The sequence below is a fragment of the Fukomys damarensis genome, unplaced genomic scaffold (genome assembly GCF_012274545.1).
Source record: "Fukomys damarensis isolate Sample0158 unplaced genomic scaffold, DMR_v1.0_HiC HiC_scaffold_32, whole genome shotgun sequence".
In the NCBI taxonomy this organism is placed as follows: Eukaryota; Metazoa; Chordata; class Mammalia; order Rodentia; family Bathyergidae; genus Fukomys; species Fukomys damarensis.
The window spans coordinates 9,321,046-9,333,441 of record NW_022900944.1 but is presented as its reverse complement, the minus strand read 5'-3'; the positions used below and the strand labels follow the sequence as shown (position 1 = coordinate 9,333,441).

Below are 12,396 nucleotides of genomic sequence, written 5' to 3'. Positions count from 1 at the left end.
GGTGAACACGACCACAGCCATCTTTCCTGCATGAACACAGATGTGGGCATCTTCCCACTCTGACACGTGGTTATGGCTTTCTCTAGGCAAGACTGAGGTGGCAGACCAACCTGGGCACATTTTCTGGGAATCCTTTTTGTGTGTTTTGTAGCACATGCAGTACTGTACCGTGTTATTCAATCCAGCATGGCTCCAGAGAAAGTGGTGAAAAAGAAAGCACAGAGTGGTAATGAAGGTGACCAGCACGCGCAGAGCAATAATGAAGGTAACAAGAAAAGTGCAGACCAAGAATGGCAAGAAGGTTTTGAAGAAAATGACCATTACCATTGAATTAAGGAAGGGGATTGCTGAAAAACATAAGTGTGGTATTCATGTGACTGCTCTGGCCTGAGAGTACAAGATGTCGAAGTCAACAGTCTCGACTTTTGAAGAATAAGAATGCCATCAAACGAGTTAATGTGGTGAAAGGAGTAACAAGCCAGGCACGGTGGTGCATGCCTGGAATTCAGGCAGGAGGATTGATGGAAGTTCAAGGCCAGCCTGAAGTACATAGAGAAATCCTGTCTCAAAAAAAAAAAAAAAAAGACAATAAATAAATAAATAACATAATAAAAAATAAATAAGAGAAGGAGACTGTGGCCAGCATGTGTCACGGAAGGTGACTTTGACAGGTCTGAAGTACAGGTAGTGGAGGAGACGTAGACTGGCTTACCGAGGGCCACAAGGAGGAGCTGGATGGCAATGGAACTTCAGCCTCTTGAGTAGCTGGGACTGCAGGCATGTGGCACTGTGCCCAGTTTTGTAGTTCTTAACAAGCAAAAGATAATTTCAAAGAAAAGAAGGAAGACTGGGGAGAAGAGGACCGAGACTGGGAGAGGTGCATGCCCTGCAGGGAGCACAGCAGAAGGGGCCCCATAGCCAGCAACAGGAGGAAGAAACATTCCTGTCATCAGCGTCCGAGTGGCTCCCCACGTGCAGCCCCAAGAGCAACCCTCCTTCCTCTCTTTCACAAGTGGTCCCCCGTGCTCCATCCAGGGACCCGAGGCTCCTTACATACCAGCTCCAGGGAGGCCAGGGACGGGACGCTGGGGAGCAGAGACCGCTGGCCTGCAGGTGTAGTCTTCATCCTTCAAGCCCAGGAAACGAGATGGGGATGAGCACTGCTGCACAGGATGAGCCAGCCGGAGAGGCCTGGGGTTTGCCAAGGCCCCGGGGACCCAGGTGCTCTCCAGGGGGGACCCCCAGGGCCCATCTAAGGAGGGGCCTCAGCCCTGAAGAGCCCCGTGAGAAAACCCCAGGTTTGGTAAAAGAACCACCAGCCAATTCTGTCACCCACTCACAATCTTCCTGTGACAGCTCTCTGCTCACAGGATGTCTTCCACATTTAAAAGATATTTCTTGTTTTGGCCCCAAGTTTTCATCATGACACTTTTTTTTTTTTTTGTACCGAATACTGAACTTGGGACCTTTCGCTTGAGAGACAGGCAGTGGAACCACTGAACTAAATCCCAGGCCCATCGTGACACATTTCAAATGTCCAAGCAAGTTCTTAGAGTGGTTGAGTGATCACTAGGACATCTACCACTGAGTGACAACAACTGTAACATCCACTTAGCCATTTTTGTTTTTGTCTCTCCTTTTCTCTCTGTAGAACACACACTCACATACACACGTATCACACATATACATGCTAGTCACATGCATTTAGATGCACATGCCACACTATATACACAGCACTATATCTACACACATGACAGTCAAATGTATGGATACTCACACATATATAAATATATACTTAGACCTGCATCTATGCACCATATAGTTTCCCCTATGCACATACATTTTTCCTAGAAATTCAGGTCACAATGACATTCGCCTAGAAATCCTTCAGTGTGCTTCTCTTAAGAAAAAGATCATCCGCTGGGCGTGGTGGCGCATGCCTGTAATCCCAGCACCTGGGAGGCTGAGGCAGGAGGATGGCTGTGAGTTTGAGACCAGCCTGGGCTACATAGTGAGTTTGAGGTCAGACCCTGTCTCAAAAAAAAAAAAAGAAAAGAAAGAAAAAGATCATCCTCTAATAGACACTTAAAGTCTTTAGCTGGGTGTGGCAGCACATGCCTGTAATTCCAGTGCTCTGGGAAGCTGAGGCAGGAAGATCGCAAGTTCAGGACAGCTTGGGCAAATTAGCAAGACCTATCTTACTTTTTTTTTTTTTAAGGACTAAAGACATAGGGACGTAGGCTCAGTGCAAAGGCCCTGGGTGAATTCCCCAGTACTGAAAAGGAAAAAGTCTTTAATGCACTGAAGAAAATTAATGATAAAGCCCTAATAGCAAATCTTCTCAAATTACCCCAATTGTCTTCTAAAGGTTTTCAGCGGGTGTTTTTCAAAACTAGAATTTGGGCTGGGCATGGTGGTATATGCCTGTAATCCCAACACTCGGGGGCAGGAGGATCACTGCAAGTTCAAGGCCAGTCAGGGCTATACAGTGAATTCAAGACCAGCCTGACTACACAGCTAGACCCTGTCTCAAAAAAAAGAAAGAAAGAAAAAGAAAGAAAAAAAAAAAAAGAAAACACTAGAACTTGATCGAGGTCCACATACTGCTTTGGTTGTTAAGTCTCTTAAATCTCTTTTAGTCTTCAATATCCTGTCCATGTTCTTTCTTTCTTTCTTGCATGCTTGCTTGCTTTTTTAAGTATTAACTTTTTATTGGGGAATAGGGATGGGGAATAGGAATAGCTCCTGAAAGACAAGAGGGGTCCTGAGTGGGTTTCCCTAAGTATTAACTTTTTAATGATTCCTGGAAGTTGTCGCAGGGGAGATCTGAAGGTCCCACTTTCTAGGTTGTGTGATCATGGGTTCATTTATCTCAAAATTCCTGTATTTTTAAAAAATTGCAGTAGAGCCTTGATTTGATTGGTGAGGAGGAGGAAATGCCTTAAACTTTTTTAATTTTTAATTTTTGAGACAGATCTCTTCCTGTAGTCCTGTAGACCTGAACTTGCAGTTCTCATGCCTCAGCCTGCTGCAGGCTGTGACTATGGGTGTTAACCACCATGCCAGTCTAGAGGGACACTGCTTTTATTGGTAAAATATGCATGACAGACATTTACCACCTCAGCCATTTTTAAGTGTACAATGTGGTGGCACTAAGTACATTCACACTCTTGTGCAACTGTTACCATCATCCATCTCCAGAACTTGGCATCTTGCAAAACTGAGACTCTGTCCCCACTAAACACTAACTGCTGTGGCCCCTCTCCAGCCCTGGCCACCCCACCCCACTTCTGTCTATGTGGATTTAGCTGCTTAGGGAGCTCAGCAATGGAATGGCTTTGACCTTTGTGGCTGGCCCTGGGGATAAGAGGTCCTCTGAGGACGTGCTGTGCCCTTCACTTTTCATTCTGGGCCGGAGCTCGTGGGCCACCTGGGGGACCCTTCCTGGCAGCCTCTCGTGTCTGGCTGCCCTGGTTCACCATCCTCTCACCCCCAGGGCCTTTGCCCTCACCAATTCCTGCCTGGCAGCCTCCTTCCTACCTTGTGGGTTCAGCTTGAATGTCACCGTCCTGAGGCCTTTCCCAAGTGGCCTCGCGGAGCTGCTTCCCCTCTGTCTGCCCGTGCTTCCCTGTTTCATTTTCTCCACGGCCCTCATCACAGCTCTGGGTTGGCATTTGACCGTGGCCTGTGTCGAAGGCCAGTGCCAGGAAGGCCAGGCTCTGCTCTCCCATTCTTGGCAGCACACCGGGCACACAGTACGTTCTTGTCTTAGTCTCCTTTTGCTTCTGTGACAAACTACAAAAATGCAGGGCTTTAAGGGACCCACGTTTCTCATGGCATAGTTCAGGAGGCCAGAAGTCTGAAAGCAGCCTCGTAGAATGGAGGCATTGGTGGGCCAGGTTCCTTCCTAGGTTAAACTCTGCTTGCTCATCTTCGCCAGCACCCCCAGGCCTCCTGCTGTCTGGGTTTGTAGCCCTGCAGCCTCTGCTCTGTCATCCCATTTGCTCTCGGCACCAGGACATCTCTGTGTTGGAAGATCCTTGACTTAATCACGTTGCAGAGGCTTTTTCCTCATCGAAGGTGCCATATTTGCAGGTTTGGGGGGGTGGTCAGGATGTGGATTTCTAGAGAGAACCATGAGTCTACCACAGGGATCAGTAAATAGCTTGCTGAGCAAATGAATAAAGGATGATTGGGTGTCCTTAACAGTGGAATCCTGAGCTTCAGTGTCCAGGCCTGGCTCAGGCACCATGCAGCTGTATGACCCGTCCCTCTGGTACCAAGCTTCCCCAATCATTATTTGTGCTCTGAGCTCCCGACCACCTATCTGATTCCTGGAAGGCACTCAGAGATGCCAAGAAAAAGAAAAGGTGAGACTCATCTTCCAAGAGCTTGGAATTCCACATCTGAGAAGGAGCCTGAAAAAGAGAAAGCATGACATGGTCTGCTCAAGGCCAAGTCTGGGTCACTTGGGAAGTGTGCAGTCCTGAGGGGGTGAGCTTACCTAAGAGGTAACATTTCAAATGACTCTTGATGTATGAGTAGGAGTGTATGTGGTAGAGAAGTAGAAAGTAGAATTTGCAGTCACGGCCTGGCCACAGACCTTTTTGGGGAACTGTGAATGATGCGGTGTGATCACTCAGAAAATGGAGACTGTGTGTTTGGGAGTATTTATTAAGGAGTGCCGGGAAAAGAGGCCCTGAAGGCCACAGCCAGGGGTCTGGGCTCTGTTCTCAGGTGAATGGGAGCCACAGGACGGCTGTGGGGCAGGAGAGAGGGGTGTGCAGCTTTGAGTCTGGACCATTCGCAGGGCCTGCCACAGCGTAGGGAGGGGATCGAGGGAGTTCCAGTCCTGAGGTGGAGGGCCAGTGGGGAAGGAGAAAGAAGACAGGGCCGAGGGACAGCTGGACAGCAGTTAGTGAGACCTGCGGTAGCTTGAGGAGGAGTGAGGAGGAAGGCAGAAGCTCTACACACTTTGTGAGGCCAGCAGAGGTAGCAGAGACCAGTGCCATGGTCCAGAGGCCTCTATCTTTGAGGAGAGATGGAAACACCAGTCATCCAGGCAGCAGACAACCCTCGATTCGAGGTGGACATTCATCCATGTCCATGCTTGGTTCACAGACAGCCCCTGAGGCCAGTGGATCAGGCCGCACCACATCCCCTGTCACCTGGGGAAGCCTGTCCCAGAGGCCTCGGGGTCCCGACGCGGGCAGACCCTGGGGACATGGTCCCCAGGAGGCCCAGCTCAAGGGGGATTTTGCAAGTCTCTGGAGACTCAGAGTTAGGCCAGGATGGGGGTCCCCTTGGAGTGGTTCCCCACCAGAGTTTCTATTCAGAGGAAGCAGGGACTTTCTTTCATGAAATGAATGTCAGAGACTTAGGCTCAAGGGTGACTAAGAGTTGCTTGAGCCTGGTGGGTGGAGGGTGGAGTGAGGTGTTTAAATACCAGGCCTGCCTGTCCTCTGGCCGTCTGACACCAGGACTGGGACAGCTCAGCTAGATCTGAAGGTCCCACTTTCTAGGTTGTGTGATCATGGGTTCATTTATCTCAAAATTCCTGTATTTTTAAAAAATTGCAGTAGAGCCTTGATTTGATTGGTGAGGAGGAGGAAATGCCTTAAACTTTTTTAATTTTTAATTTTTGAGACAGATCTCTTCCTGTAGTCCTGTAGACCTGAACTTGCAGTTCTCATGCCTCAGCCTGCTGCAGGCTGTGACTATGGGTGTTAACCACCATGCCAGTCTAGAGGGACACTGCTTTTATTGGTAAAATATGCATGACAGACATTTACCACCTCAGCCATTTTTAAGTGTACAATGTGGTGGCACTAAGTACATTCACACTCTTGTGCAACTGTTACCATCATCCATCTCCAGAACTTGGCATCTTGCAAAACTGAGACTCTGTCCCCACTAAACACTAACTGCTGTGGCCCCTCTCCAGCCCTGGCCACCCCACCCCACTTCTGTCTATGTGGATTTAGCTGCTTAGGGAGCTCAGCAATGGAATGGCTTTGACCTTTGTGGCTGGCCCTGGGGATAAGAGGTCCTCTGAGGACGTGCTGTGCCCTTCACTTTTCATTCTGGGCCGGAGCTCGTGGGCCACCTGGGGGACCCTTCCTGGCAGCCTCTCATGTCTGGCTGCCCTGGTTCACCATCCTCTCACCCCCAGGGCCTTTGCCCTCACCAATTCCTGCCTGGCAGCCTCCTTCCTACCTTGTGGGTTCAGCTTGAATGTCACCGTCCTGAGGCCTTTCCCAAGTGGCCTCGCGGAGCTGCTTCCCCTCTGTCTGCCCGTGCTTCCCTGTTTCATTTTCTCCACGGCCCTCATCACAGCTCTGGGTTGGCATTTGACCGTGGCCTGTGTCGAAGGCCAGTGCCAGGAAGGCCAGGCTCTGCTCTCCCATTCTTGGCAGCACACCGGGCACACAGTACGTTCTTGTCTTAGTCTCCTTTTGCTTCTGTGACAAACTACAAAAATGCAGGGCTTTAAGGGACCCACGTTTCTCATGGCATAGTTCAGGAGGCCAGAAGTCTGAAAGCAGCCTCGTAGAATGGAGGCATTGGTGGGCCAGGTTCCTTCCTAGGTTAAACTCTGCTTGCTCATCTTCGCCAGCACCCCCAGGCCTCCTGCTGTCTGGGTTTGTAGCCCTGCAGCCTCTGCTCTGTCATCCCATTTGCTCTCGGCACCAGGACATCTCTGTGTTGGAAGATCCTTGACTTAATCACGTTGCAGAGGCTTTTTCCTCATCGAAGGTGCCATATTTGCAGGTTTGGGGGGGTGGTCAGGATGTGGATTTCTAGAGAGAACCATGAGTCTACCACAGGGATCAGTAAATAGCTTGCTGAGCAAATGAATAAAGGATGATTGGGTGTCCTTAACAGTGGAATCCTGAGCTTCAGTGTCCAGGCCTGGCTCAGGCACCATGCAGCTGTATGACCCGTCCCTCTGGTACCAAGCTTCCCCAATCATTATTTGTGCTCTGAGCTCCCGACCACCTATCTGATTCCTGGAAGGCACTCAGAGATGCCAAGAAAAAGAAAAGGTGAGACTCATCTTCCAAGAGCTTGGAATTCCACATCTGAGAAGGAGCCTGAAAAAGAGAAAGCATGACATGGTCTGCTCAAGGCCAAGTCTGGGTCACTTGGGAAGTGTGCAGTCCTGAGGGGGTGAGCTTACCTAAGAGGTAACATTTCAAATGACTCTTGATGTATGAGTAGGAGTGTATGTGGTAGAGAAGTAGAAAGTAGAATTTGCAGTCACGGCCTGGCCACAGACCTTTTTGGGGAACTGTGAATGATGCGGTGTGATCACTCAGAAAATGGAGACTGTGTGTTTGGGAGTATTTATTAAGGAGTGCCGGGAAAAGAGGCCCTGAAGGCCACAGCCAGGGGTCTGGGCTCTGTTCTCAGGTGAATGGGAGCCACAGGACGGCTGTGGGGCAGGAGAGAGGGGTGTGCAGCTTTGAGTCTGGACCATTCGCAGGGCCTGCCACAGCGTAGGGAGGGGATCGAGGGAGTTCCAGTCCTGAGGTGGAGGGCCAGTGGGGAAGGAGAAAGAAGACAGGGCCGAGGGACAGCTGGACAGCAGTTAGTGAGACCTGCGGTAGCTTGAGGAGGAGTGAGGAGGAAGGCAGAAGCTCTACACACTTTGTGAGGCCAGCAGAGGTAGCAGAGACCAGTGCCATGGTCCAGAGGCCTCTATCTTTGAGGAGAGATGGAAACACCAGTCATCCAGGCAGCAGACAACCCTCGATTCGAGGTGGACATTCATCCATGTCCATGCTTGGTTCACAGACAGCCCCTGAGGCCAGTGGATCAGGCCGCACCACATCCCCTGTCACCTGGGGAAGCCTGTCCCAGAGGCCTCGGGGTCCCGACGCGGGCAGACCCTGGGGACATGGTCCCCAGGAGGCCCAGCTCAAGGGGGATTTTGCAAGTCTCTGGAGACTCAGAGTTAGGCCAGGATGGGGGTCCCCTTGGAGTGGTTCCCCACCAGAGTTTCTATTCAGAGGAAGCAGGGACTTTCTTTCATGAAATGAATGTCAGAGACTTAGGCTCAAGGGTGACTAAGAGTTGCTTGAGCCTGGTGGGTGGAGGGTGGAGTGAGGTGTTTAAATACCAGGCCTGCCTGTCCTCTGGCCGTCTGACACCAGGACTGGGACAGCTCAGCATGGCTGGCCTGAAGGCTCCACTCCTGGCTGCCCTCATCCTCCTTTCGGTGATGCTTCAGGCAACCGACGCAGGTGAGGCTGGGGACCAGGGTGTCTTCCTCTTCTCCTAGCAAGGGCACTGGACCCCAGTCTGCCACTGGCTCTTGTGGCACTTGGGGTAGTTCATGGTGCTTCTTTAGGCCTCAGTTTACACATCTGTTAAGTGGGAAGTCTTACGGGCTTGGCCTCCAGGATCTGGCTCAGTAGGGTTGGGCATTGTGGGGGGCAGGGCCTGGAGATGTGGGGAGCCCGGGTCGTCTGGCCTGAGTGGAGGAAGGTGGAGGACCTTTGCTTGGATCCTGTCCTTACCTGGGGTGTGGGTCCTCTTCATCGCACTGCAGACTCCCCCGCTCATGCTGGGTTGGGGAGCATGGGCTAAAGAGGGAGTCGAAAGCCAGACCACGCTGTGCACAGGCCCTGGCTTTCTGTGTGCTTCCCTGGCTATCAGAATGTGTGAAAGCTCTCCAAGTAGCTGTTACTCTAGAGGTTTGGTCAGAGCAGAAAATTGGGCTTTGGAGATGTTAAATGTCATGGCCATTGTGGCCCAGTAGCTCAGGACAGAGCAGGACTACTGTCCAGGACTATGGGACTGTCCCCATCTGACCCTCTGTCCTACAAGTGCTGCCCCTTCTCTGGACCACAGCCTTGCCTTTACACAAGGAAGCAGGTGAGCGTAGACAAGAACTTAGCAAACTTCCCAAATATTACATGGGAAGCACATGGCCAGGTACAGTCCTGCATACCTATGATCCCAGCTACTCTGGATGCTGAGGCAGGAGGATTGCAAGGGTCATCCTGGGCAATTTAATGACTTAGCCAGACTCTGTCTCCAAATGAAAATTTAAAAGGGCTGAGGATGTACAGTAGTTCAATCTCCCAGTACCACTCAAAAAAAAAAAAAAAAAAAAAAAAAAAAAAAAAAACACACAGAATTTGTGAGCCTGGGGCTGAGGCCTGAACAGCAGCAAAATTTAAGGCTCTGTGTCTGGCTCAGAGAGGCTAAAACCCACCTAACAACTTATTGGGGTTTGGTTGATTTCCCTTTTTTTGAGAAAGGGTCTCACTATGTGGTTCAGACTGGCTTTGAATTCACTATGTAGCCCAGGCTGGCCCCCAATTCACAGAGATCCTCCTGCCTCAGCCTCACAAGTGCTGGGATTACAAGTTTGCACCATCAAATCCACCTGGAAGTTTATTGTTGATGCACATTTTGAATCTACTGCTTGTAGCAGACCTTCCCAGAATGCAGACATTGATGCTTTCATGGCTTCTCAGAGGCCCCAATGCTAGGGTTTTTGCTGGCCCAGAATCTTCTGGTCACCATCTTTCCGGTGGAGACAGAAACTCTTCCTCAGAGCCCAGGGGGCCCTGGTTGGGTTTGTGGCCAAAGGTGACCCTCTGTTCCCCTCCTCCAGGGCCCTATGCTGCCAATGTGGAGGACAGCATCTGCTGCCGGGACTTCGTCCTCCGACCCCTGCCGCCGCGTGTGGTGAAGAGCTTCTACTGGACCTCGGACTCCTGCCGCAGACCTGGAGTCGTGTGAGTAGGGGGCCAACCATGGGACCTTGGTGGGTGCGGTGCCCGAGAGTGGGGGGCAGGCCTGGAGAAGGGAGGGAGCGGCAGCTGGGGCTCTTCATGGAGGCTTGGCTGGAAGAGAGCTTGACTGTTCCTAGAACAAAGATGATGGGCTGGATCATTCGACAGTATGACTGGACACCTACTATGTGCCAGGCGACAGGCCAGGCTGAGGTCACAGAGCTGAATGCACAAGGTGCCACTCAGCATGGGCAGTCTGTAGCTACAGGGTGGGGTGCTGGTGTAGGAGGTGAAGAGCTCACTGCCTGGCACAGCAATTCAGGTATCCAGGGCCCAGCCCGCTGTTGATGGCTGTGGGCACTGGCAGGAGCCTCAGCCTGTAATTCACTGTGGCCCTGGGTCAGAGTCCCCCTCTCCTCCCATGCAAGGTCTTAGAGAAGGGAACACTTTCCAGGGCCATTGCTGGGACAGTCTGGGTTCCCAGCACAATGCCTCAGATCTCACCAGGCCTGGTACTCAGACAAGCTGCCTTACCTCAGTGGGCCTCAGTTTCCTTATACAATGGGTTGAATAATAGGGGCTATAAATGGATTGAATATAAGTATTCAGAAAATCCACATAAAAAGTTCAGGCTAGCTGCTAGCACAATTATGTCGCACCTATAGTGTGCTGTAGCACTGAGTAGTGTATACTTTTCTGAGACTTTAGTGTGCATTAACTCATCAAAACTTCATCAACGTCCCATAAGGTTAGACTAGGAATATTATACTCATTTCACTGATGTGGAAACTGAGGCTTAGATAAGTGAAGTTAGTTAATAACAAGTGGCAGAGCTAGCATTTGAATCCTGAGAGATGGCCTCAAAGTCCATGTGTTTGGCCACTGCCCAATACTCTTTCCAGGGCTGGGGATTTAGCTCAGTGGTGCTGCCACCTGCCTTGCAAATGCAAGGTCCTGAGTTTGATCCCCGGTGCCAAAAACAAACAAACAAACAAACAAACCAATACTCTCTTTCTCATGACAATGACAGTGATTTTATGAGACTCTTGGGGATCCTAAACCAGGGCGTAGCCAAACTCTCAAGGCTGGAGCTGAGGGCCCAAGGGTCCTGGAAGACCTCGGGGTCCTGGAGGATCCTTGCTATTCTCATCCTCTCATTCTCCTTAAGAAATAAGGTTTGCATGCAGCAGGTGGCTTATAAATTTTGAAATACTCTATATAGCAGATCCTCCAACATACAACAGCTGACTAAACTGCTAAGCTCCATGCACAGTAGGTACACCACTCTACAAAGCAGGTTCCCACATACAGGAAGTGGCCTATTAATGCTGAGACCCTGCATACAGCAGGTGGCTCATAAATGCAAAAGCTCACATCCTTGCTGGATGCTAATGCTGGCACATGTCTGCCTGCGTTTCCTCCCTCCAGCTTGCAAACCTTCAAGGATCGGGAGATCTGCGCCAACCCCAAATTTCCGTGGGTGAAGAAGATTCTCCAGAGGTTGAGCCTATGAGGAGGCACCATGATGACCATGCCTGGCTTCTCCAGGCAGGCTCGCCAAGCCCTACCTCTCCGCCATTACAGCTGCTCCCCACAGAAGCCTGCGTCAGCAACTCTCTTTGAGCGCTCTCATCTCCACCCCCGTTTGGCCTCTATTGGACCTCCTCCCAGTCCCTCCTCTGTCCCACTGCAACCCGGGTTCAGGTCTTGCTCAGCCACTTCCTGACTCTCAATGCTCTGAAGAGATCAGATCCTTGCCCTGGGCCCGACCCTCCAGATCTGGGTGCTCTCCTTGCGCCCAGCCTGGCCCTGCTTCCCTTCCTGCATGTTGGTCTGCAGTTTCTCATTCTCCAACCCAATGCTGCCCATTTCTACTCTGGAGTCTTTCCAGGGCTGTTCTTGCTACCTACACATGGCCAGGTCCCTTGCACTCCCAGGGTTTGCTCAGACCAACTAATCAAGACATTTTTTAGACTTCCCTGGCTCTTGGTCTACTCCTATCTGGCCTGACCACAGTCTGCTCAGAATTTTCAGGCTTTAGGGGCCCATGCTTCTCAGCCCCACTTCTCAGATCCAGGTCTCCATCTTGCTGCCCTTCTCTCCTGGTCTCCACCATAGAGCACGGAGCCCAGGGCCTGATCAGAATCAGAGAGTTCTGCAAGGGGCTATAGACTGAATCAATAAAAGAAACGTGTCCTCCTTCAAAAGAAAGAAAAAAAGCACTTTTTCTCAATGCAGAGATCCATGTCACTAGAAGGGAGAAGCTGGATCAGTTGTGAATTCCCATTTTGCCCAGAGTCATCTGTCTTTCCTATTTTAACTGTGCATTGGTTATTTTTGCTTCTTTTTCTTCCCTCAGAATGTATTGGTTTTCTAGCCTCCAGCATTCAGGCCTGACCTCTTCAGATTTCACCCCAGTCTGCTGCCCCTGCCTCCTTCCTTAAACAGCTGATAGCCAAACTCATGCCATGGTGTCAGTGATGGCCCTGGATTGGTATTATAAGCTCCAGTTTTATTTATATATGAAAAGAGGGTAACTAGTTAAGAGGCCAAGAGGATGAATGGGAGAATTTGAGGAACCATGTGGGAAGGGACAGGGTGGTGCTGTCTTGGTAGCTGGCTATGGTGAGGTGGCTGCCTGTGTGTG

At 50.7% G+C, this 12,396-nt stretch overlaps 1 protein-coding gene across 1 annotated transcript; it reads left to right on the top strand.

Moving 5' to 3' along the window:
• The first annotated feature begins 8,173 nt into the window (after window positions 1-8,173).
• On the top strand, window positions 8,174-11,835 carry Ccl22 (C-C motif chemokine ligand 22). Its single transcript, XM_010638900.1, has 3 exons — window positions 8,174-8,246; window positions 9,629-9,752; window positions 11,178-11,835. The coding sequence occupies exons 1-3, from the start codon at window positions 8,174-8,176 to the stop codon at window positions 11,260-11,262; spliced, it is 282 nt and encodes a 93-aa protein (XP_010637202.1). The 3' UTR covers window positions 11,263-11,835.
• The last annotated feature ends 561 nt before the right edge of the window (window positions 11,836-12,396 follow it).

Coding starts and splice junctions, on each gene's coding strand:
- Ccl22 (XM_010638900.1), top strand. CDS start 8,174: ATGGCTGGCCTGAAGGCTCCACTCCTGGCTGCCCTCATCCTCCTTTCG. Junction 8,247..9,628: donor GCTTCAGGCAACCGACGCAG/GTGAGGCTGGGG, acceptor CCCCTCCTCCAG/GGCCCTATGCTGCCAATGTG. Junction 9,753..11,177: donor TGCCGCAGACCTGGAGTCGT/GTGAGTAGGGGG, acceptor TCCTCCCTCCAG/CTTGCAAACCTTCAAGGATC.